The sequence below is a fragment of the Salvelinus fontinalis genome, chromosome 5 (assembly GCF_029448725.1).
Source record: "Salvelinus fontinalis isolate EN_2023a chromosome 5, ASM2944872v1, whole genome shotgun sequence".
Classification (NCBI taxonomy): domain Eukaryota; kingdom Metazoa; phylum Chordata; class Actinopteri; order Salmoniformes; family Salmonidae; genus Salvelinus; species Salvelinus fontinalis.
The window spans coordinates 47,375,399-47,401,321 of record NC_074669.1 but is presented as its reverse complement, the minus strand read 5'-3'; the positions used below and the strand labels follow the sequence as shown (position 1 = coordinate 47,401,321).

Here is a 25,923-nt window from a genome sequence, read left to right as displayed (position 1 = left end):
TATTGCTGTCAGTAAGATTGCACCTAAATCAACCATTTATCGGATCATCAAGAACTTCAAGGAGAAGTTCAATCGTTGTGAAGAAGGCTTCAGGGCACCCGAGAAAGTCCAGCAAGCTCCAGGACCATCTCCTAAAGTTTATTCAGCTGCGGGATCGGGGCACCACCAGTACAGAGCTTGCTCAGGAATGGCAGCAGGCAGGTGTGAGTGCATCTGCACACACAGTGAGGCGAAGACTTTTGGAGGATGGCCTGGTGTCAAGGGCAGCAAAGAAGCCACTTCTCTCCAGGAAAAACATCAGGGACAGACTGATATTCTGCAAAAGGTACAGGGATTGGACTGTTGAGGACTGGGGTAAAGTCATTTTCTCTGAATCCCCTTTCCGATTGTTTGAGGAATCCAGAAAAAGCTTTTCCGGAGAAGACAAGTTGAGCGCTACTATCAGTCCTGTGTCATGCCAACAGTAAAGCATCCTGAGACCATTCATGTGTGGGGTTGCTTCTCAGCCAAGGGAGTGGGCTCACTCACAATTTTGCCTAAGAACACAGCCATGAATAAAGAATGGTACCAACACATCCTCCGAGAGCAACTTCTCCCAACCATCCAGGAATAGTTTGGTGATGAACAATGCCGTTTCCTGCATGATGGAGCACCTTGCCATAAGGCAAAAGTGATAACTAAGTGGCTCGGGGAACAAAACATTGATATTTTGGGTCCATGACCAGGAAACTCCCCAGACCTTAATCCCATTGAGAACTTGTAGTCAATCCTCAAGAGGCGGGTGGACAAACAAAAACCCACAAATTCTGACAAACTCCAAGCATTGATTATGCAAGAATGGGCTGCCATCAGTCAGGATGTGGCCCAGAAGTTAATTGACAGCATGCCAGGGCAGATTGCAGAGGTCTTGAAAAAGAAGGGTCAACACTGCAAATATTGACTCTTGCATCAACTTAAAAGCTTTTGACACTTATGAAATGCTTATAATTATACTTCAGTATCCCATAGTAACATTTGACAAAAATATCTAAAGACACTGAAGCAGCAAACTTTGTGAAAATTAATATTTGTGTCATTCTCAAAACTTTTGGCCACGACTGTACACAGTACCAGTCAAACATTTGGACACACCTACTCATTCAATGATTTTTTAAAACTATTTTCTAAATGTAGAATAATAATGAAGACATCAAATATATGAAATAGCACATATGGAATCATGCAGTAACCAAAAAAGTGTTCAACAAATTATAAGAATATTTTGAAGATAAATACACAATGCAGAGGATGAGAGGACGAGAGTACTAAAAACTAAATAGAGTACTAATGGTCAATAGGGAATTATCAATGTAAATAGGAGTTGATTTTTAGTTCAACGGCTGTTTAGAATCTGTGGAATGTCAGTCCTGAACTCAGATCTGCATGTGCTATGTGTGCTACGTTCTGTACATTGAGTCTGGAGCAGGATACTTGTTATTTGGCCATTGTCCCAGTTGTACTGCAAGGACTTCTGATTGGTCAACCCCAGGCTAGGGTGGGGGGTTATAAATTACATCCTGTTTCTTTATTCTGTGGAGAAAAGCTGAGGACAGGGGAGACTGAACATCTACCTCCCAGCATAAAATCAATGATTTGTCCTTCTCAAACAAAATCAAATTTTTTCCCTCTGATTTGCTTTGGGGTTTGTGTTATTTTAGAATAACATCAACTGCTAACAAAATCAAAATATGTTTTATATTTGAGATTCTTCAAAGTAGCCACCCTTTGCCTTGATGACAGCTTTGCACACTCTTGGCATTCTCTCAACCAGCTTCATGAGCTAGTCACTTGGAATGCATTTCAATTAATAGGTGTGCCTTGTTAAAAGTTAATTTGTGGAATTTCTTTCCTTTCCTTCTTTTTTTTCCTAAATTTTTATCCTATTTTCTCCCCAATTTTCGTGGTACCCAATCGCTAGTAATTACTATCTTGTCTCATCGCTACAACTCCCGTACGGGCTCGGGAGAGACGAAGGTCGAAAGCCATGCGTCCTCCGAAGCACAACCCAACCAAGCCGCACTGCTTCTTTAACACAGCGTGCCTCCAACCCGGAAGCCAGCCGCACCAATGTGTTGGAGGAAACACCGTGTACCTGGCCCCCTTGGCTAGCGCGCACTGCGCCCGGCCCGCCACAGGAGTCGCTGGAGCGCGATGAGACAAGGCTATCCCTACCGACCAAACCCTCCCTAACCCGGACGACGCTATGCGAACCCAGAGACTCTGGTGGCGCAGCTAGCACTGCGATGCAGTGCCCTAGACCACTGCGCCACCCGGGAGGCCCCTTCCTTTCCTTCTTAATGTGTTTTTTGACAATCAGTTGCGTTGTGACAAGGTAGGGGTGATATACAGAAGATAGCCCTATTGAATAAAAGACCAAGTCCATATTATGGCAAGAACAGCTCAAATAAGCAAAGAGAAATGACAGTCCATCATTACATTAAGACATGAAGGTCAGTCAATCCGGAATATTTCAAGAACTTTGAAAGTTTCTAGAAGTGCAGTCGCAAAAAACCATCAAGCGCTATGATGAAACTGGCTCTCATGAGGACCACCACAGGAAAGGAAGACCCAGAGGATAAGTTCATTAGAGTTAACTGCACCTCAGATTGCAGCCCAAATAAATGATTCACAGATTTAAAGTAACAGACACATCTCAAAAGCAACTGTTCAGAGGAAACTGCGGGAATCAAGCCTTCATGGTCGAATTGATGCAAAGACACCACTACTAAAGGACACCAATAAGAATAAGAGACTTGCTTGGGCCAAGAAACACGAGCAATGGACATTAGATCGGTGGAAATCTGTCCTTTGGTTTGATGAGTCCAAATTATATATTTTTGGTTCCAACCGCCGTGTGTGATGGTGCTTTGCTGGTGACACTGTCAGTGATTTATTTAGAATTCAAGGCACATTTAACCAGCATGGCTACCACAGCATTCTGCAGCAATACGCCATCCCTATCTGGTTTGCGCTTAGTGGAACTATCATTTGTTTTTCAACAGGACAATGACCCAAAACACACCTCCAGGCTGTGTACGGGCTATTTGACCAAGGAGAGTGAAGGAGTGCTGCATCAAATGACCTGGCCTCCACAATCCCTCAACCTCAAACCAATTGAGATGGTTTGGGATGAGTTGGACCGCAGAGTGAAGGAAAAGCAGCCAACAATTGCTCAACATATGTGGGAACTCCTTCAAGACTGTTGGAAAAGCATTCCTCTTACACTTTTTTGGTTACTACATTAATCCATATGTGTTATTTCATAGTTTTGCTGTCTTCACTATTATTCTACAATTTAGAAAATACTAAAAAACAAAGAAAAACCCTTGAATGTGTAGGTGTGTCCAAACCTTTGACTGGTACTGTATATATATATATATTTGTTAAACAGGTAACGAGAAACAGATCAGTCAATCAATTGTATTTATAATGCCCTTTTTACATCAGCTGTTGTCACATAGTACTAAAGGACCTTACCAATAGATACCCACAAATTAAACACTGTGAACCACTTTTGCATTTTAGTGCCCAGTTGCAGCCTAGTCAATCCTCACAGTCCTCAAATACATCAAGTTGAGAGTATTGACAGTAGGTATAATACTTTTTTAGTTAGTCAAGAACTACACATTTGATTTAATGCATTTAAGGGGATAATTAACTTTATCAAATTATGATTACTAACTGACCTGGCACAGAGACAAAGAACTTGACGGCATCTCGGTGTCCATGGAAACAGAGCTGAGCCTGGGCCATGGAGCAGTATGGAATGAAGCTGCCGCTGCTTTTCTCTGGGTTGTCGTCCGCATACACATGAATAACACCCCCGGACACGCCGCCGGACGACGTCGGAGACACCTTATTGGCTATCGGGATGGGAGTGGAGTCAATAGCCAATCAGAACAGCTGACATCTGACAGACCAGCGAATAGGACAAGGACATTGATGCATGAGACCATCCAATCACAATAGTACACACAGAGCAGGCTTGCCAGTAAGACCCATCAATTGGGTATGCTACATCGTTACAGAGCATTTAAAATAGAAATGTGCAAAATAGAACAGACCCCTCTCAGTCATGCAGAATAGGAAACTGTGTCGGCTGGCTCTATACATAATATTTCTACGTGAAATTCTCTGTACGTGGCAACCAATTGAATAAGCCTGTGGTCATTCACTTATGAATTTGCAGATAGTGAAAAATAAAAAAATCTGAATACTGAAATAGGAGCAATACTAAAACATGCCATCAACATGCAATAATGAAGAGACAAGGCATTCCCAAAACCCCAAACCTAATATATTGACTACGTCACTGAAATGATCAATATTCATCATACAAATAGCATACAAATATGACTCATACATATACATTAACACCATACTCTACATATATGTGTGCCAATGCATTATATACAGTACTTTACAACACCTGAAGATAGCATGCAGAGTTACACATGAACAAAAGTGATTTCCCTGAATCAGATCCAGACCACTGTTTCTGTCTCTGTTCCATTTCGATCCCTAGCCCCTCGTCCCCTTTGTGGTTGATACATCTGAAATGACTGGATAGGTGGCAGGCAGCTTTATGAACTTGTGCTGTTGCTTATCCTGTTGGTGGGCTATCTAATCCTCTCAGATCTCAACAAGTGCTATATACTGTAACTTACTCCGGTCCAATCACTATACTGCTCACACCTATCCAGTCTATCAGATATGTGAACATTAGGGTAATAAGGGTGCTTAGGACTGAAACTGAACCAGGCTTATGTTGGAGACCGATAAAGGGGAGACGGAGGTAAGACAGGCAGAGAGAGGTATGTGACATCATCCCTGTGGGACAGAGGGAGTCCTAACTTACCCCTCAGACCTAGGAGCTGTCCCCGATGAAGGACTACCGCTAAGGAAGGGAAGGAGGGAGGAGAGGAGAAGGAGGAGTGGAGAGAGTGAGGAGAGAGGGAGGGAGGAGAGGAGAGAGTGGACAAGAGTGATATCAGGACAGGGAGGACAAGTACAGGGATACCAGCCATAAAATAGAGAGAAAGAGAAAAAACAAAGAGAAACCATTAAGGAATAAGAGAAGACAGAAAAATAGACAGACTGATATACACTGAATAAAAATATAAACGCAACATGTAAAGTGTTGGTCCCATGTTTCATGAGCTGAAAAAAAGATCCCAGAAATGTCCATATACACAAAAAGTTTATTTCTCTCAAATTTTGTGCACAAATGTGTTTATATCCCTGTTAGTGAGCATTTCTCCTTTGCCAAGATAATTCATCCACCTGACAGGTGTGTCATAACAAGAAACTAATTAAACAGCATGATCATTACACAGGTGCATCTTGTGCTGGGGACAATAAAAGCCCACTCTAAAATGAGCAGTTTTGTCATACAACATAATGCCACAAGTTTTGAGGGAGCGTGCAATTGGCATGCCACAATCAACAGCCTGATCAACTCTATGAGAAGGAGATGTGTCGCGCTGCATGAGGCAAATGTTGGCCACACCAGATATTGACTGGTTTTCTGACCCACGCCCCAACTTTTTTTTAAGGTATCTGTGACCAACAGATGCATTTCTGTATTCCCAGTCATGTGAAATCCATAGATTAGGGCCTAATGAATTTATTTAAATTGACTGATTTCCTAATATGACTGATTTCCTAATATGTGTAACTCAGTAAAAACGTTGAAATTGTTGCATGTTGCAAAATATTTTTGTTCAGTATAGAAAGGGAAAGTAAACGACAGAAGCACAGAATAGTGAAATCAAAGAGGTAGGGTTAAAGCGCGTGCGCACCACTCAAACTCACTCTCTGTCAGTGGTATGGAGATGACCACACCATTCCCAGTCCCCACCCACAGGCGGTTTCCACCAATAAGAAGGGCTGTTATTCGCACAAAGGAGAAGCCCAGCTTGCCAGTACCTGTCAATCAGAGCGAGAGAGAGAGGAGAGAGAGAGAGAGAACACAGGTCAATCCATACATTGGATGCATCTCAGTAGACTAAAGTGGGGTCAAATAATATGGTGTCCTATCAATGAGTCGGCCGAAGCTTAGCATGCTGGTCCCAGATCTGTCTTGCCAACTCCTACAGTCATGGTCTTGATATGACAAGAAACATAAAAAGTGTCTATACAACACAAACAGATCTTGGACAACCAGCCTAGCCAGAGCTGGATAGCATGGTTGGGGTCAATTCCATTTAAATTCAGTCAATTCAGGAAGTAAAGTGCAATTCCATTTCCACATCTTTCTCTTAGAGGATAATGCTAAGACAGTATAATTTCTAAATTGACTGAATTGAAATGGAAATAGACTCCATTCCTGCTGTTTAGCTTAGGTTTTCCCTACCCAACATCTTGCTGACGTAAGGTTCAATATCGACATCCTGTAGGTGCTGGTGTGTGAGGGCATGGTAGAGACGCAGCGTGGAGTCCAGACGGATTGACACCCACACCCCATCCCCGATCCACGCCAGCTGCCTCACCTGGCTCTCCCTGCGAGGGTGGGCGTCAAAGGACTTCTGATGTGGGAGAGGGGGTAGGGGGGGGTGATGGGTGGAGAAGGGAGGATTGGTTGATTGATAATATTCTGAAATAAATCAAAGTAAATCAATGTGGAGCGACATTACATGACCTCTCCCCAACCCGTCTCAATCTGCGACATAACTGGGGATAGACACAAGACTGCTAGTCCACTGAGCTAATGTCTTGACATTATGTCTGGGAGCTAACGTGAGTCTCCAGGTCTCAGAAAAGGTTACTTTGCAACTTCCTCTACTATACAAACAGTCCCTTCCCTGCTGTGACCAACCTCTATCTGCATGCTCTTGGGCTGGATGACGTGGATCTTGTTCTTGTAGCCACACCACACCTTGTCATGGACCATGGCCATGCAGCGGATAGAGTGGTGCGGTCTACCCAGGTCCATCAGGTGGTAGTTTGACAGGTCCCACTGCCCGTCTGGAGATAAAGAGAGAGACACACACACACACACACACACACACACGCATGCACGCACGCACGCACGCACGCACGCACGCACGCACGCACATGAAAAAGTAATGTTGCTCTCATGGAATGTCATTTTTTGAGCACAACAGACAGTTAATGGTTAAGGTTCATTGGTGAGAGCTCAGAATAATTAGGTAGGTTAGGGTTAAGTTAAAGTTACCCTCAGATCTGTGGAAGATAGCCAGTGTCCCGTCTGCCAGAGCCACCAGCACACGACCCTTCACATGCCTGAAGCAGAAACAGTCAAGCCAACGTTACACAAAGCAACATGCACCCATTTACTACAACATAAATCAAGGACTGGTAAAAATGGCCATTCTAAAAGCAGACAGTGGTCAGTAGTGGGGGACTTACACTAGACTGAGCACAGAGTCCTTCAGTTTGATGGAGTGGAGACACTTCTTCCAGTTGGCCACTGCCGAATGGACGTAAAGCCTGAAGAAAGGAGGTAAAGCTTAGTTAGGACATAGACAGATATAGGGTTTTATGGGTTAGGGTTATGGGTTGGGAGACATATGCAGGCAAAACTGGTTGGCAAAAAAATAATGACGTTTTTTGTGACATCGTGGTCAATGACATTTTTTTCACCTTTTTAGAAAACCAGAAAACAACATCACTATGATACATTCCCGCCACTAGCTAGCCATTTAGTGATTAGTTACCCACCAGCCATTTTGTGCTCCCAGCCACATGGTGGGGACGACGCTGGTGCCAGCTTTGGGGTCGTCGTTTCCATCCTCCGTCTCCTGGGGTGGGGAGTTAGACTCCTCTTTTAACTGACCTGCACACCTGACAGGGGACACAAACAGAGAGTTGTCTTGAAGTCCACTATAGACGACCACAGTCCACAAGGTGGAAAATCCAACTACTGTAGCATGTTAGCATTATTGTCTCTGCAGAAATGTTTAGACTAAAACTAAATCAAATCAAACTAAAGTGTATGTAAATACACTTTCAGTAAAAATTTGAAAACTGAACATTTTTTAAAGTTTCAATGACAACTTTTCAAAATGTCCTGGCAATACTTCCTCTCTTTACAACTACTGTCAATTCAAATCTGGTCAAATCCTGTGTCTTACCGGTCGTATTTGCCAGCATCAACCACCGGAGGCTGGGGGTCTGTGAAGACGTGCTCCATGAAGGGCCCTGGAGGTCCCAAGGTGCCGTCTGTCTCGCTGGCGGCCGGCTCAGCCACCTCTGTAGCCTCTGTGGCCTCCTCTGCTGACTGGGCCGGATGCAGCTTCCCACTGAGTGGTGGAGCCATGGGGGCTGAGGCGACAGGGACACAAGGAGAGACATTATACACTATATACTACTATAACTATACCAACTATACCTATTAACTAGAGATGGGCACTAATATGAAAAGTCCCTATCAATATCAGTTGAAATGTATTTTATTTGCTATCGATATCATATCGGAATTTTAAAAACATGTGAAGGCCTATTAACTATACTTATAACTCTTCAACTGACTGGGCTGGGTGCAGCTTCCCAATGAGAGGGGGAGATACCGGGGCTGGGGGGGGACAGGGACACAGGAAGAGACATATCAGCACTTCGTGTCAACTTCGAAACAACGTTTAGTGGTGGTAGTATGTTTGCTGGGATATATACACCAAAATATATAGCAGAGGTCCCCAATTAGATTCAGCTGAAATCAGCCTCCCACAGAGAGGGGGAGCCACGTCAGCGACACAGGGATGAGGGACAAGAAGAAGAATTGTGCCGCAGTTAAAGCCTATTATTTTTGCAAGTCTGATGATACATATACAGTGTAATGTACAGTGCCTTCAAAAAGTATTCACTCTGTGTGCAATAATAGTTTAACATGATTTTTGAATGACTACCTCATCTATGTACCCCACACATACAATAACAATATGTGAGGTCCCTCAGGTGAGCATTGCATTTCAAACACAGATTCAACCACAAAGACCAGGGAGGTTTTCCCATGCCTCACAAAGAAGGGCACGTATTGGTAGACAAAACATTTTTAAAAAACAGACATTGAATATCCCTTTGAGCATGGTGAAGTTATTAATTACAACACACCCAGTCACTACAAAGGCCTCCTTCCTAACTCAGTTGCTGGAGACGAAGGAAATCGCTCAGGGATTGTTAAAGAGTTTAATGGCTATGATAGGAGAAAACTGAGGATGGATCAACAACATTGTCGTTACTCCACAATACTAACCTAATTGAGGAAAAATATGTAAGCCTGTACAGCAGGGATCATCAACTAGATTTAGCCGCGGGCCGATTTTTTCTTGAGTGGATGGTCAAGGGGCCAGTACATAATTATGAATAATTTGTAGACCGCAAATTGACCGCAAAAAGACCAAACAGGTATAATATTTGATTCTTGCTTACATTTGACAAGAAAAAGTATGTGAACCTTTTGGAATTACCTGAACTTCTGCATAAATTGGTCATCAAATTTCATCTGCTCTTCATCTAAGTCACAACAATAGACAAACATAACGTGCTTCAACTAACAACACACAAATTATAGAATTTTTCTTGTCTATACTGAATACATCATTTAAACATGGAAAAACATGTGAACCCCTAGGCTAGTGACTTCTGCAAACACTAATTGGAGTCAGGAGTCACCTAACCTGGAGTCCAATCAATGAGACGAGATTGGAGATGTTGGATAGAGTTGCCTTGCCCTATAAAAAACACTGACAAAATTTGAGTTTGCTATTCACAAGAAGCATTGCCTGATGTGAACCATGCCTTGAACAAAAGATATCTCAGAAGACCTAAGATTAAGAACTGTTGACTTGCATAAAGCTGGAAAGGGTTACAAAAGTATCTCTAAAAGCCTTGATGTTCATCAGTCCACGGTAAGACAAATTGTCTATAAATGAAGAAAGTTCAGCACTGTTGCTACTCTCCCTAGGAGTGGCTGTCCTGCAAAGATGACTGCAAGAGCACAGCGCAGAATGCTCAATGAGGTTAAGAAGAATCCTAGTGTGTCAGCTAAAGACTTACAGAAATCTCTGGAACATGCTAACATCTCTTTTGACGAGTCTACAATACGTAAAACACTAAACAAGAATGGTTTCATGGGAGAACACCATGGAAGAAGCCACTGCTGTCCAAAAAAAACATTGCTGCACGTCTGAAGTTTGCAAAAGCGTACCTGGATGTTCCACAGCGCTACTGGCAAAATATTCTGTGTACAGATGAAACTACAGTTGAGTTGTTTGGAAGGAACACACAACACTATGTGTGGAGAAAAAAAAAAGGCACAGCACACCGACATCAAAACCTCATCCCAACTGTAAAGTATGGTGGAGGGAGCATCATGGTTTGGGGCTGATTTGCTACCTCAGGGCCTGGACAGCTTGCTATCATCGACGGAAAAATGAATTCCCAAGTTTATCAAAACATTGAGCAGGAGAATGTTAGGCTCTCTGTCCGCCAATTGAAGCTCAACAGAAGTTGGGTGATGCAACAGGACAACGAACCAAAACACAGAAGTAAATCAACAGCAGAATGGCTTCAACAGAAGAAAATACGTCTTCTGGAGTGGCCCAGTCAGAGTCCTGACCTCAACCCAATTTGAGATGCTGTGGCATGACCTTGAGAGCGGTTCACACCAGACAGTCCTAGAATATTGCTGAACAGAAACCGTTTTGTAAAGAGGAATTGTCCAAAATTCCTCCTGACCGTTGTGCAGCTCTTATCCGCAACTACAGAAAACATTTGGTTGAGGTTAATGCTGTCAAAGGAGGGTCAACCAGTTATAAATCCAAGGGTTGTATAATTGTTTGTGTGTTATTAGTTTAAGCAGACTGTGTTTGTCTATTGTTGTGACCTAGATGAAGATCAGACCAAATTTTATGACCAATTTATGCAGAAATCCAGGTATTTCCAAAGGGTTCACATACTTTTTCTTGCCACTGTATATGATCACATAGATGGGTTAGCTGATTTGATTGATTTGACAACGTCACGAAAACAATGTGAACACTTACATGGAGCGTGTTGTTGTGATACTGGATGGCCAGATTGCTAGCAAGAATAACAAGAAACTGCCATGGGGGAAATCATAAGTGGCTCGTTTCATCTTGTTCTTGATACCATGTCTTGTTTTGAGGTGTTTTAACTGATTTCATGTAAATGCTTATATGGCAAAAAAATTGCTAGCTAGCTAACCAACAACTGTAACGATGTATTTGAGAGACAAGAAGTGCTCATTCTACAAATGTATTTATTTTTTCAATAAACATTGGAGACGAAATATAGTTTACATGTTATCAACAATCTAAGCCAACCCCATCTGATTGTGTCGGGTTTGGTGCTAAAAAAAAATATATAGCTTGGAGCTGATTTGCTGGCGTTTTAAAAGTCTTACGTCCAACAAAAAAAAGACAAAAAATTAAATGCTCAGAAAACTTGGGGGTCCAAATAAAATCACCCGCGGGTCTAAATCAGCCCATGGGCTGCCAGTTGGGGAAACCTGCTGTACAGAATAAAAATATGCCAAAACTTGCATCCTGTTTGCAACAAGGCACTAAAGTAATACTGCAAAAAAAGTGGCAAAGTTATTAACTTTTTGTCCAGAAAACAGTGTTACATGTTTGGGGTAAATCCAATACAACCCATTCTGATTACCACTCTCCATAAGCATAGTGGTGGCTGTATCATGTTATGGATATGCTTGTAATATTTAAGGACTGGGAAGTTTTTCAGGTTAAAAGGAAACAGAATGGAGCTAAGCACAGGCAAAATCCTAGTTGAAAACCTGGTTCAGTTTGCTTTCCGCCAGACACTGGGAGATGAATTCATCTCTCAGCAGGAAAATAACCTAAAACACAAGGACAATTTACACTGGTTCCTTACCAAGAAGACAGTGAATGTTTCTGAGTGGCCGAGTTACAGTTTTGACTTAAATCCTAATGAAAATCTATGGCAAGACCTGAAAATAGTTGTCTAGCAACAATCAACAACTAATTTGACAGAGCTTTAAGAATTTTGAAAAGAATAATGGGCAAATGTTGCACAATCCAGATGTGGAAAGCTCTTAGAGACTTACCCAGAAAGACTCACAGCTGTTATAGCTGCCAAAGGATCTTCTACAAAGTATTGACCCAGGGGTGTGAATACTTATGTAAAGGAGATATTTTTGTAAAATTGCTAACATTTCTAAAAACAACGTTTTCATTTTCAAATTCTGGGTTATTGTGTGTAGATGGGTGAGAAAAAAATCATATTTAATCCATTTTGAAATTAGAATGTAACAACAAAGTCACGGGGTATGAATACTTTCTGAAGGCACTGTAGATAAATCTCTCGGATTCTCACCTTGTCCCCGGTCCAGTACGGGTGTGTCGGTGCGCGAGGAGCAGTTGCTGCGGACCACGCTACAGTTGGTGGCACAGCCCACCAGGGTGATGCCTGCTAGCATGCCCTCCACCCCGCCTGTCTCCTCACCACCACCCTCCCCAGGGTCCAGCACGATCTCACCCGCCGGGTAGTCACTCTCACTGGCCGCTGCAGACAGACACACAGAAACGCACACACAGACACGCACATATGTAAACACAGAAACAAGCAAGCACACACAGAAATACACACCCATACACACATGTACACATGTACATGTACACGCACACACAGAAAAATCACAAACAGAGGTGATTCTAGTTCAGTAGATGTGGAAGTACAGTGCATTCGGAAAGTATTCAGACCCTTTCCCCACATTCTGTTACGATACAGCCTTATTCTAAAATGTATGGAATTATTCCCCCCCATTAATCTATACACAAAATTCTCCATAATGACAAAGCAAAAAAAGGTTTTTAGAAATTATTGCAAATTTCTATTTAAGAAACAACAACAGAAATACCTTATTAAGTAAGTATTCCTTTGCTATGAGATACAAAATTGAGCTCAGATGCATCCCTTTTCCATTGATCATCCTTGAGACATTTTTACAACTTGATTGGAGTCCACCTGTGGAAAATTCAATTGATTGGACATAATTTGGAAAGGCACACACCTGTCTATATAAGGTCCCACAGTTGACAGTGCATGTCAGAGCAAAAACCAAGCCATGAGGACGAAGGAATTGTCCGTAGAGCTCCGAGACAGGATTGTGTAGAGGCACAGATCTGGGGAAGGGTACTAAAACATTTCTGCAGCATTGAACGTCCCAAGAGCACAGTGAACTCCATCAGTCTTAACTGGAAGAAATTTGGAACCACCAAGAAAGACTCTACCTAGAGCTGGCCGCCTGGCCAAACTGAGCAATCGAAGGAGAAGGGCCTTGGTCAGGAAGGTGCCCAAGAACCGGATGGTCACTCTGACAGAGCTCCAGAGTTCCTCTGTGGAGATGGGAGAACCTTCCAGATGGAAGACACTCCTATTGCCAACTACTTTAATTACTTTTTCATTGGCAAGATTTGCACTTAGGGATGACATGCCAGCAACAAATGCTGACACTACACATCCAAGCTTATCGGACCAAATTATGAAAGACAAGAATTGTACTTTTGAATTGTGTAAAGTCCGTTTGGAAGAGGTGAAAAAAATATTGTTGTCGATCAACAATGACAAGCCACTGGTGTCTGACAATCTGGATGGAAAATTACTGAGGATAATAGCGGACGATATTGCCACATCTTCAATTTAAGCCTAATAGAAAGTGTGTGCCCTCAAGCCTGGAGGGAAGTTAAAGTCCCAAGAATAGTAAAGTCCCATTTACTGGATCAAATAGCCGACCAATCAGCCTGTTACCAACCCTTAGTAAACCTCTGGAAAAAGTTGTGTTCGACCAGATACAATGCTATTTCACAGTAAACAAATTGACAACAGACTTTCAGCACGCACATAGAGAAGGACACTCAACAAGCACAGCACTTAAACAAATGACTGATGATTGGCTGAGAGAAATGTATGATAAAATGATTGGGGGGCTGTCTTGTTAGACTTCAGTGCAGCTTTTGACATTATCGATCATAGTCTGCTGCTGGAAAAACTGATGTGCTATGGCTTTACACCCCCTGCTATAATGTGGATAAAGAGTTACTTGTCTAACAGAACACAGAACTAACAGTTACTTGTACTTTAATGGAAGCCTCTCAAACATAATCCAGGTAGAAGCAGGAATTCCCCAGGGTAGCTGTTTTGGCCCCTTGCTTTTTTCAATCTTTACTAACGACATGCCACTGGCTTTGAGTAACGCCAGTGTGTCTATGCATGCGGATGCCTCAACACTATACACATCAGCTACTACAGCGACTGAAATGACTGCAACACTTAACAAATAGCTGCAGCTGGTTTTGGAATGGGTAGCAAGGAATAAGTTTGTCCTAAATATTTCCAAAACTAAAAGCATTGTATTTGGGACAAATCATTTACTAAACCCTAAACCTCAACTACATCTCATAATTATTAATGTGGAAATTGAGCAAGTTGAGGTGACTAAACTGCTTGGAGTAATCCTGGATTGTAAACTGCCATGGTCGAAACATATTGATACAACAGTAGCTAAGATGGGGAGAAGTCTGTCCATAATAAAGCACTGCTCTGCATTCTTAACAACACTATCAACAAGGCAGGTCCTACAGGCCCTGGTTTTGTCGCACCTGGACTAATGTACAGTAGTGTGGTCAGGTGCCACAAAGAGGGACTTGGGGAAATGCAGTTGGCTCAGAACAGATCAGCACAGCTGGCCCTTAAAAATACATGGGGAGCTAACATTAATGACATGCATGTCAATCTCTCATGTCTCAAAATTGGAAGAGAGGTGTTGACAAGCTGAAGGTACCGAGACACATGCATACACACACATGATAACATATGCACTATACACACACATACACATGGATTTAGTGTTGTAGATATGTGGTAGTGGAGAATGGGCCTGAGTGCACACACTTACTGTGTTGTGAATTCTGTAATAAATGTATTGTAACGTTTTAAAAATTGTGTAACTGCCTTAATTTTGCTGAACCCCAGGAAGAGTAGCTGCTGCCTTACTCCTCAGTAACAAATACTCCTCAGTAAAAGGCACATGACAGCGCCTCTGGAGTTTGCCAAAAGGCACTTAAAGAACTCTTCAACCATGATAAACAAGATTCTCTGGTCTGATGAAACCAAGATTGAGCTCTTTGGCCTGACTGCCAAGCGTCACGTCTGGAGGAAACCAGGCACCGCTCATCACCTGGCCAATACCATCCCGACCGTGAAGCACGGTGGTGGCAGCATCATGCTGTGGGGATGTCTTTCAGCACTAGGGACAGGGAGACTAGTCAGAATCGAGGGAAAGATGAACGGAGCAAAGTACAAAGAGATCCTTGATGAAAACCTGCTCCAGAGCGCTCAGGACTTCAGAGTGGAGCGAAGGTTCACCTTCCAACAGGACAACCACCCTAAGCACACAGCCAAGACAACGCAGGAGTGGCTTGGGAACAAGTATCTGAATGTCCTTGAGTGGCCCAGTCAGAGCCCGGACTTGAACCCGATCGAACATCTCTGGAGAGACTTGAAAATAGCTGTGCAGCGACACTCCCCATCTAACCTGACAAAGCTTGAAAGTATCTGCAGAGAAGAATGGGAGAAACTCCCCAAATGCAGGTGTGCCAAGCTTATACCAAAGAAGACTCGAAGCTGTAATTGCTGCCAAAGGTGATTCAACAAAGTACCAAGGGTCTGAATACTTATGTAAATGTGATATTTCCAGGGGGGGTTTATACATTTGCAAAATTTTCTAAAAACCTGTTTCTGCTTGTCATTATGGGGTATTGTGTGTAGATTGATGAGGGGGAAAAAATTGAATCAATTTTAGAATAAGGCTGTAACGTACTTTCCGAATGTTGCTTTGATCTGAATACTATGGTCATGTTATGGTAGTACATTTACATTTACATTTAAGTCATTTAGCAGACGCTCTTATCCAGAGCGACTTACAAGTACATACATTCATACTTTTTTTGTACTGGCCCCCCGTGGGAATCGAACCCACAATCCTGGCGTTGCAAGCGCCATGCTCTACCAACTGAGCTACACGGGAGTAGATTTGGTTCAGGTGGAGACTGCTATATGGTCGTGTTGCGTTAATAGATAGGGTGTAGGATAGGTGATCGGTAGTCATGTTATTATGGCAGTAGATTCCTTAGTGGTCAAGTTGCAGTAGATTTGGTCCAGATGGTGAGTACTACTGTATGTGGTCATGTTGTGGTAGTAGATATGGTTGTGTTAATTTAGTAGTAGGGTGCTAAGTCGTCAAGTTGCGGTAGAGTTGGTCTAACAGGTGAGTACTATGTGTTTGTGTTATGGTTTGACCGCTAACCTGGCACACTGGAGATGCAGAGAACATGGGGTCTAGGTGGTCAGTAATTGTGTTATGGTAGTTGAGTACAATGGTCATGTTGCGGTAGATTTGATCCAGGTGAGGAATGCTAATTTATGTGGTCGTGTTATGGTTTGACCACTAACCTGGCACGCTGGAGATGCAGAGCACGTGGGCATTGCAGACGTTGAACTGGTCGACCAACGAGCCGGGCTGGTTGGCATCAATGATGACCACCTTGATGATGATAACGATAATGGTTGTTCATTATTTGACAAATTGTACAAATGGCAGCAACACTGAATTACAAGTACAACTTACAATGAAATGATTAGATACAAAAAAGTACTATTTAACACCTTGCTGGCCGAGTGGGTACTGGTCAGGATCCAGACTCTGCTACTCATAGTGTCTGTTTCATGGAGCTCCTTAGACTAGGGGACGGAAAAGGAGGGAGAGGGGGGGGTGAGAAAAGGAAGAAGGGACAATAAGTATGTTTTCAAACTAAAACAAATAGCATAATTAACTAACAAACCAACTAGATCAAGTACCTTTCTCTTCTCTGGTGAGCTGTGGTTGCTCTTGCCGTCTCCTCCCTCTCCCTCCTCAATGGCTAGAGGATTCGTAACGCTGTTGCCGGGGCCAGCCTTAACTGTCATCACTTCCTGAGTGCACCTCTTCCATCCCGTCAGGTCCACGCCCGCCGCACACCACAACTACACACATCGTTACACACATCGTTAACACCACTCTCGAGCGGCTAGATGTTCTTTCCCATTCGGCCATCAGATTTGAAACCAATGTTCCTTATAGGACACATCACTGCACTCTATACTACTCTGTAAACTGGTCTGAATACCCGCTGCAAAACCCACTGGTTGATACTTATTTATAAAACCCTCTTAGGCCTCACTCCCCCCTATCTGAGATACCTACTGCAGCCCTCATCCTCCACATACAACACACGGTCTGCCAGTCCCATTCTGTTAAAGGTCCCCAAAGCACACACATCCCTGGGTTGCTCGTCTTTTCAGTTCGCTGCAGCTAGCGACTGGAACGAGCTCCAAAAAACACTCAAACTGGACTGTTTTATCTCTATCTCTTCATTCAAAGACTCAATCATGGACACACTTACTGACAGTTGTGGCTGCTTCGTGTGATGTATTGTTGTCTCTACCTTCTTGCCCTTTGTGCTGTTGTCTGTGCCCAATAATGTTTGTACCATGTTTTGTGCTGTTACCATGTTGTGCTGCTGCCAAGTTGTGTTGCTACCATGCTGTGTTGCTGTCTTGGGTCACTCTTTATGTAGTGTTGTGGTGTCTCTCTTGTTGTGATGTGTGTTTTGTCCTATATTTTTCTTTTTTAATCCCAGCCCCCGTCCCCACAGGCGGCCTTTTGCCTTTTGGTAGGCCGTCATTGTAAATACAAATGTGTTCTAACTGACTTGCCTAGTTAAATAAAGTTAATAAAGGTAAAAATAAAATAAAAACATTGGAGTAAAACAACTTTTTGGTTATGATGGGATAAGTTCTTGAAGCAGTTATAGTAATATTCTTCAATAATCAATGAGTATATATAATTAATTAACATGACGATTGATTGAACAGTGGTAAAAATTGCAGATTGTGGCTTTAACCAAGTACATATATATATATTTTTTTACCTTCCTGTTGGGGTCCTTCTCTACTAGGGGACGACAGTAGACAGGAACAGGGACATTCTTCATGCGGTTGTCCTCCTTCTCATTGGCCTGGGAGAAGACAGACAGACAAACCCTCCAATCACAAAACTGCTCCAAGACTTCCAATAGAAGATACTACTACATTCAATCAAACCATCATTGCTATATTCATATTTACATTTACATTTAAGTCATTTAGCAAACGCTCTTATCCAGAGCGACTTACAAATTGGAAAGTTCATACATATTCATCCTGGTCCCCCCGTGGGAATTGAACCCTGGTCCCCCGTGGGAATTGAACCCACAACCCTGGCGTTGCAAGCGCCATGCTCTACCAACTGAGCCACACGGGACCGTGTGGCATATAGCCGCATAACCACACTTTCGACACATCTGATGTGTCAAGGGGAGCTTTGAGATTGGAGGAAAGTTGATATAGCAGTGACAGTGTCAGCAGGTTGTGGGGTGTCTGTTAACGTGACTGAGGGACAGGGGCATTGTGTCAATAACTATGTCAGATTGTGTGGCATTTGTTGATGTGTATTGGGTTAGAGGTAAGTGTTGTGTGTATTGTGGGGGCAGAGCGTTTTGGTTTTAGGTAGATGTTGTATCAGTAGGCTGAGTGGCGTCATTGACAGGGTCATTGAGTCAGTTAGCTGTGTCAGACCGTGTGGTGTCTGTTGATGTGTGTCTTGGGGACAAGGCCTAGGGGCTGAATATTTTTTTACTTTTCTGTTGGAAAACAATATCCCAGGTCTTAATACAGTAATGTACACACACTTAAGGTAAAAAAATATGTTTTGAGCAAAATAGTGTTTTCTAGATACAAATGCAAACTTCATGGAGTAGACCATTTGAGAAGTTGGTCTGATGGTGCCCTCGGATGTCATAGGCTTCCCCCTTGCTTGCGGGAACAATGAAATTCCACCATACCTAACGTCATTATTTAACTTTTAATGTACGAATGACCAAACCCTGTCTCAGGGATGGCTAACTCTGGAGATCCCTTCGGTCTCCACAGAGTTGGGTAAATCTGCTTTTAGTTTCTTTGCACCCCATGTATGGAACAAATCTAAAGAGCTCCCTGCAACTAAATGTAATGGTGCCTCTCAGGCAGTTGAAATTGTTGATTGGGGACCTCTATGCTGAGGAATGTGATCCTTCCTCTTGAGTATGTTTTGTAATTTTGTATTATGTTGTATTTATAAATTGTGTGTATGCAAGTGTCGTGGAATTATTCTAATCAAAGGAGAGACTTAGATTTCCTCAAAACAATCAAACTTTATTAGTAATTACTGCATTAGTAATGGAACTTTATTAGTAATGGAACATTTAACAATCACCCAATGGTGTAGAGTTAAAAGCCCAAATAAACAGGATTTGGTTACAACTCTTTATAGTCTTCCTGAGTTCTTGTGACGATGAACAGATATGTTGAAATTATACAAAAGGTACATTTTGCTCTCAAGCAACAGACATCAAGATTTACATGGCGCAAATATCTGTCTCTAGTTCATTTACTGCTTGCTTATACAAAAATACTAATGCAACCTAGAATACTAAACTGGTGGTTGGTTCTCCCTGTTACCGACAGACAGGCACACAGACACTAATCATGGATTGGAATGCAAAGCAGTCTTTAGGTTATCACCAGGCCATTGTAAATCTACTTGTCAGCGTTAAATCTCAGGCATCTCTCCACACACAGACACATGAAAGTTCTAACAATCCTATTCTGTTGCCTCTAAGAAAAACATACAATGTGAGTACTAATATAGGATTGCATTCTAATTTAAGAGTAATTGTCACGTTCCTGACCTATTTATGTTAGTTGTTATGTGTGTTAGTTGGTCAGGACGTGAGGTTGGGTGGGCATTCTATGTTTTCTGTTTCTGTGTTGGTTTTGGGTTGCCTGGTATGGCTCTTAATTAGAGGCAGGTGTTTGGCGTTCCTCTAATTAAGAGTCATATTTAGGTAGGCGTTGTCACAGTGTTCGTTGTGGGTGATTGTCTCCTGTGTTTGTGTATGTCGTTGCGCCACACGGGACTGGTTTCGGTTTGTTTGTTAAGTGTCATTTATGTGTAGGCTTTTTTCCCTGTTCGTGCGTTCTCGTGTGTTATGTGAGTCCGTCGTTCAGATCTGTTCTACACCGTTTATTTGTTTTGTTAGTGTATAGTCAAGTTCGTGTTTTTTCGTCTTGTCATTAAATTCATTATGTATTCAAACTCCACTGCGCCTTGGTTCAATCCCTGCTCCTCTTCGGATGAAGAAGAGGAGGACAGCCGTTACAGTAATGTGATTAACATAATGTTGTAATTCTACGACACAAGGCTCCCTTGTAAGAGAGATCTAAATCTCAATGGGACTCCTGCTACAAAATAAAGGTAAAATAAAAATAGAGAACAAAAGAGGAAAGCCCCCTGTGCCTCGACACAATCCTGTCTTGGGAGCTCTATGGACAATTCCTTCGACCTCATGGCTTAGTTTTTATTTTTTTTATAAATTTGCTAAAATGTGTCAATATGGGGGATTGTGTGTAGATTGATGGGGAAAAATATTTGTTTAATCCATTTTAGAATAAGGCTGTAACGTAACAAAATGTGGAAAAAGTGAAGGGGTCTGAATACTTTCCGAATGCACTGTAGGTGTTGTGTCAGACTGTGGTGTCTGTTGATGTGTCTTGTGACATGTCTTTGGGGTAACTAAGAGCGGCTCATGCTAGGTTAGGGAGGGACTCTGTGGGTGTCACTTACCTGTTGTTTCTTCAGCGGGCCTTCCAGTGCACTGTCCAGCTGAGCACCAGTCTATGGGAGAAATAGTTAGAGAGACACCGCCCTATATGCTGTATTTTCACTGCTACATGGATGGCATTTTTATTTATATTTATTTTTATTTATTTGGGGGTAGATCAGGTTTAATATTGCAGATAGATTGTAGCTTCCATCAATGTAATTGTCGGCATCATTTCCAATCCTTGTCACGTCTACTCCCGCTCCTCCTCTCTGGCACTCATTGTCGCCATTTTATTCATTATTACGCACACGTGCCACCATCGTTACGCGCACCTGTACCTCAAGAGACTCACCTGGACTACATCACCTTCCTGATTATCTCCCCTATATCTGTCACTCCCTTTGGTTCTTACCCCAGGCGTTATTGTTTCGTTTATACATTTCATGTCTGAGCGCTACTCGTGTTTCTTGTTATGTTCCATGTACGTTTATTTATTGAATTCACTCCCTGTACATGCTTCCCGACTATTCGCGTACACGTTACAATACCACATATATTTTTTGTAAATATAATATTTAAAAAATAAATAATCCTTTATTATTTCCCCTAAACCTACCACCCCTCCCCTAATTGGAGAAAACTAATAGACAACAAGACATAGGCTTCTACTTCCAGCTTACAGTGTATTCGGGAAAGTATTCAGACCCCTTCACTTCTATACATTTTGTTATGTTACAGCCTTATTCTAAAATGGATCCAATTGTTTGTTTTTTCATTAATCTACACCAGTGGTTCTTAACCTGGGTTCGATCGAACCCCAGGGGTTCGGTGAGTCAGTCTCAGGGGTTTGGCGGAGGTCAAGACACACATCCGACTCATATGATTCGTGATGACACGCCCCGCTTGGCCATCATTGGCTGCAGGTGATCACGCTACATCGCTTGGCCTATCTATGCTGCAGGGAATTTGGTGCGCTCAGTAGTCGATTTGTGACTGTCGTGATGGTACGTCTTGTGATTTCTTTCTTAATATTTTAATCCCTTCATACTTACTATGTCGAGCAAAAAAAGAAAGTGGTCGGACGAATATGTACAATATGGATTCACATGTATAGCGGAACGTGATGGGAGTCAGCGTCCTAACTGCATGATTTGCAATGCCAAGTTGAACAATTCTAGTCTAGCACCGGCAAAACTAAGAGAACACTTCCTTAAGCTGCATGGAGATGGAAAATACAAGAACACAACGCTCGCTGAATTCAAGGTGAAGAGAGCCAGATTCGATGAAAAGGCTACTCTGCCTGTTCTCTGCTTTGTACCCATCAACAAACCGATCCTCACAGCATCGTACGAAGTTGCTTACCTGATTGCAAAGCAGGGCAAACCCCACACCATTGGTGTAACACTCATAAAACCAGCTGTGTTGAAGATGGAAAATATCATGCTGGGAAAAGAGGCTGAAGTTAAGTTATCCCAAATTCCTCTTTCAAATGACACCATCAGCGACAGAATAGAGGACATGAGCAAAGACGTCTTGGCTCAAGTAGTTGCAGATCTGATTTCAAGCCCGGCAAAATTCAGCCTTCAACTCAACGAGACCACAGACGTTTCCAATCTAAGCCAGCTTGCTGTATTTGTGCGCTATGTGAAAGACGACGTGATAAAGGAAGATTTTTTATTTTGTAAGCCTCTTACAACAACAACTAAGGCAGCCGATGTGAAGAAACTTGTGGATGACTTCTTCAAAGACAACAATCTTTCGTGGGACATGGTTTCTGCAGTTTGTTCGGACGGAGCTCCAGTCATGCTGGGAAGAAAGTCTGGTTTTGGTGCGCTAGTGAAAGCCGATGCACCACACATCATTGTTACGCATTGTATTCTGCACAGGCATGCGTTGGCAACAAAAACCTTGCCTCCAAAACTGGCAGAAGTATTAAAAATTGTAGTGGAATGCGTGAACTATGTGCGAACTAGTGCTCTGAGGCACCGCATCTTCAGTGAGCTGTGTAAATAAATGGGCTCTGAATTCGAGGTACTTCTGTACCATTCTAACGTTCGGTGGTTATCCCGGGGACAGGTGCTGAATCGTGTTTTTGCCGTGCGTGTGGAATTAGCCCTGTTTTTGCAAGAGCACCAACATTGTCATGCAGGTTGCTTCAAAAATCCTGAGTTCATTCTCATTTTAGCATACATGGCTGATATCTTCGCAGATCTCAATCATCTCAATCAAAAGATGCAGGGTGGTGGAGTCAACATCATCGAAGCGGAGGAAAACCTGAAGGCTTTTCAAAAAAAGCTACCGTTATGGAAACGACAAACAGAGAACGATAACTTCGCAAACTTTCCCCTGCTGGATGACTGTGTAAGTAAGATCGAAGATGTATCTGGAATCGGAGACATTTCTGTACCCGCGGAACTGAAGCAAGCAATTGCCACGCACTTAGATGAGCTTGCAAAGTCTCTCGACGGATACTTCCCTACAAGAGAGTCATATCCAGCATGGGTGAGACAGCCGTTCACGTTTAGTGTTGAGACAACAGATGTCAATGATGAATACCTCGATGAAATCATTGAAATTCAGCAGAGCCAGGATCAACAGCAACTCTTCAGAACAACAACGCTTTCAACGTTTTGGTGTCAACAAATGGTAACGTATCCTGTTATTGCTAAGAAAGCTCTGGAGATTTTCATACCGTTTGTTACAACATATCTTTGCGAGCAATCCTTTTCGAGGATGCTGGACATAAAAACGAAGAAAAGGAACAGACTTTGTTGCGAAAATGACATGAGAGTGGCACTTGCCAAGGTGAAGCCGCGCATTTCTGAACTGGTCTCTGAAAGGCAACAGCAGAAGTCACACTGATTTGCAGTAAATATTCATTATTATGTTTTTGTTTTTGTGTGAAAATCATGTTTTGATGATTTTGTTCTTTGAACACACGGTGTTGATGTTGATGCACGGTTCATTTTGTGCACCAGTAAAATATATACCTATGTTTTGAATTTGAAAAAATCATATTTTATTTTTCCAATTAAGAAGGGTTCGGTGAATGCGCATATGAAACTGGTGGGGTTCAGTACCTCCAACAAGGTTAAGAACCACTGATCTACACAGAATACCCCATAATGACAAAGCAAAAACACGTTTTTATCATTTTTGGCAAATGTATAAAAATACGAATTCAGACACCTTACCCAGTACTTTGCTGAAGCACCTTTGGCAGCAATTACAGCCTCGAGTCTTCTTGGTTATGACGCAACAAGATAGGCACACCTGTATTTGGGGAGTTTTTCCCATTCTTCTATGCGGATCAGGTTGGATGCACAGCTATTTTTTAGGTTTCTCCAGAGATGTTTTATTGGGTTCAAGTCCAAGCTCTGGCTGGGCCACTCAAGGACATTCAGAGACTTGTTCTTAAGCCACTCCTGCTTCTCTTGGCTGTATGCTTAGAGTTGTTGTCCTTTTGGAAGGTGAACCTTCACCCCAGTCTGAGGTCCTGAGCGCTCTGGAGCAGGTTCTCATCAAGGATCTCTCTGTACTTTGCTCCGTTCATCTTTGCCTCGATCCTGACTAATCTCTCAGTTCCTGCTGCTGAAAAACATCCCCACAGCATGATGCTGCCACCACCATGCATCACCGTAGGGATGGTATTGGCCAGGTGATGAGCGGTGCATGGTTTCCTCCAGTTCAATCAGTTCATCAGACCAGAGAATCTTGTTTTTCATATTCTGAGAGTCCTTTAGGTGCCTTTTGGAAAACTCCAAGCTGGCTGTCATGTGCCTTTTACTGAGGAGTGGCTTCCGTCTGGCCACTTTACCATTAAGGCCTGATTGGTGGAGTGCTGCAGAGATGGTTGTCCTTCTGAAAGGTTCTCCCATCTCCACAGAGGAACTCTGGAGCTCTGTTAGTGACCATCAGGTTCTTGGTCACCTCCCTGACCAAGGCCCTTCCTTCCCCGATTGCTCAGTTTGGCCGGGCGGCCAGCTCTAGGAAGAGTCTTGGTGGTTCCAAACATCTTCCATTTATGAATGATGGAGGCCACTGTGTTCTTGGGGACCTTCAATGCTACAGAAACGATTTGGCACCCTTCCACAGATCTGTACCTCAACACAATCCTGATCAATGGAAACAGGATGCATCTGAGCTCAATTTAGAGTATCATAGCAAAGGGCCTGCATCCTTATGTACAGTTGAAGTCAGAAGTTTACATACACTTAGGTTGGAGTTATTAAAACTCGTTTTTCAACCACTCCACAAATTTCTTCTTAACAAACTATAGTTTTGGCAAGTCGTTTAGGACATCTACTTTGTGCATGACACAAGTAATTTTTCCAACAATTGTTTACAGACAGATTATTTCACTTACTCCACTGTATCATAATTCCAGTGGGTCAGAAGTTTACACACACTACGTTGACTGTGCTTTTAACCAGCTTGGAAAATTCCAGAAAATTATGCCATGGCTTTAGAAGCTTCTGATAGGCAAAGCTTCTGATTTCAAGACCTACCTTGAAACTCTGTCACGATCGTCGTCAAGGAAATGACCGGACAAAGGTGCAGCGTGGTAAGCGTACATTCTTTTATTTTAAATGTCGCCAACAAAAACAATAAACAACAAAACGAACATGAAGCTCTGTAAGGCTATACATGCCACTAACAAAGACAACAACCCTCAAATGAGAAAAGGAAAAAAGGCTGCCTAAGTCTGATTCCCAATCAGAGACAACGATAGACAGCTGTCCCTGATTGAGAATCATACCCGGCCAAAAACAAAGAACCAGAAAGCATAGACTTTCCCACCTGAGTCACACCCTGACCAAACAAACATAGAGAATAAAAGGATCTCTACGGTCAGGGCGTGACAAACTCAGTGCATCTTTGTTTGACATCATGGGAAAACCAAACGAAATCAGCCAAGACCTTGGAAAAAGAATTGTAGACCTCCACAAGTCTGGTTCATCCTTGGGAGCAATTTCCAAATGCCTGAAGGTACAATGTTTATCTGTACAAACAATAGTACGCAAGTATAACCACCATGAGACCACGCAGCCGTCATACCGCTCAGGAAGGAGACACGTTCTGTCTCCTAGAGATTAATGTACTTTGGAGCAAAAAGTGCAAATCAATCCCAGAACAACAGCAA

The 25,923-nt window shown here is 42.6% G+C and overlaps 1 protein-coding gene across 12 annotated transcripts in view; it reads right to left on the bottom strand.

Annotated features, from left to right (window-relative positions):
- LOC129855723 (C-Jun-amino-terminal kinase-interacting protein 3-like) overlaps nucleotides 1-25,923 on the bottom strand; it is a 76,217-nt gene that overhangs the window by 3,038 nt on the left and 47,256 nt on the right. For 10 of the 12 annotated variants that reach the window (XM_055923679.1, XM_055923684.1, XM_055923682.1 and 7 more), the window contains 15 exons: nucleotides 20,801-20,851; nucleotides 18,030-18,116; nucleotides 16,918-17,082; nucleotides 16,726-16,800; nucleotides 16,513-16,603; nucleotides 12,376-12,564; nucleotides 8,136-8,325; nucleotides 7,723-7,845; nucleotides 7,411-7,491; nucleotides 7,217-7,284; nucleotides 6,857-7,005; nucleotides 6,395-6,566; nucleotides 5,854-5,967; nucleotides 4,898-4,936; nucleotides 3,726-3,902 (listed from right to left, as the gene is read on the bottom strand). In XM_055923679.1, the coding sequence (XP_055779654.1) occupies nucleotides 3,726-3,902; nucleotides 4,898-4,936; nucleotides 5,854-5,967; nucleotides 6,395-6,566; nucleotides 6,857-7,005; nucleotides 7,217-7,284; nucleotides 7,411-7,491; nucleotides 7,723-7,845; nucleotides 8,136-8,325; nucleotides 12,376-12,564; nucleotides 16,513-16,603; nucleotides 16,726-16,800; nucleotides 16,918-17,082; nucleotides 18,030-18,116; nucleotides 20,801-20,851 (1,771 nt within the window). Of the gene's footprint in view, nucleotides 1-3,725; nucleotides 3,903-4,897; nucleotides 4,937-5,840; nucleotides 5,968-6,394; nucleotides 6,567-6,856; nucleotides 7,006-7,216; nucleotides 7,285-7,410; nucleotides 7,492-7,722; nucleotides 7,846-8,135; nucleotides 8,326-12,375; nucleotides 12,565-16,512; nucleotides 16,604-16,725; nucleotides 16,801-16,917; nucleotides 17,083-18,029; nucleotides 18,117-20,800; nucleotides 20,852-25,923 lie in introns of those variants that run through there. The other 2 variants (XM_055923691.1, XM_055923687.1) reach the window with 2 other exon arrangements.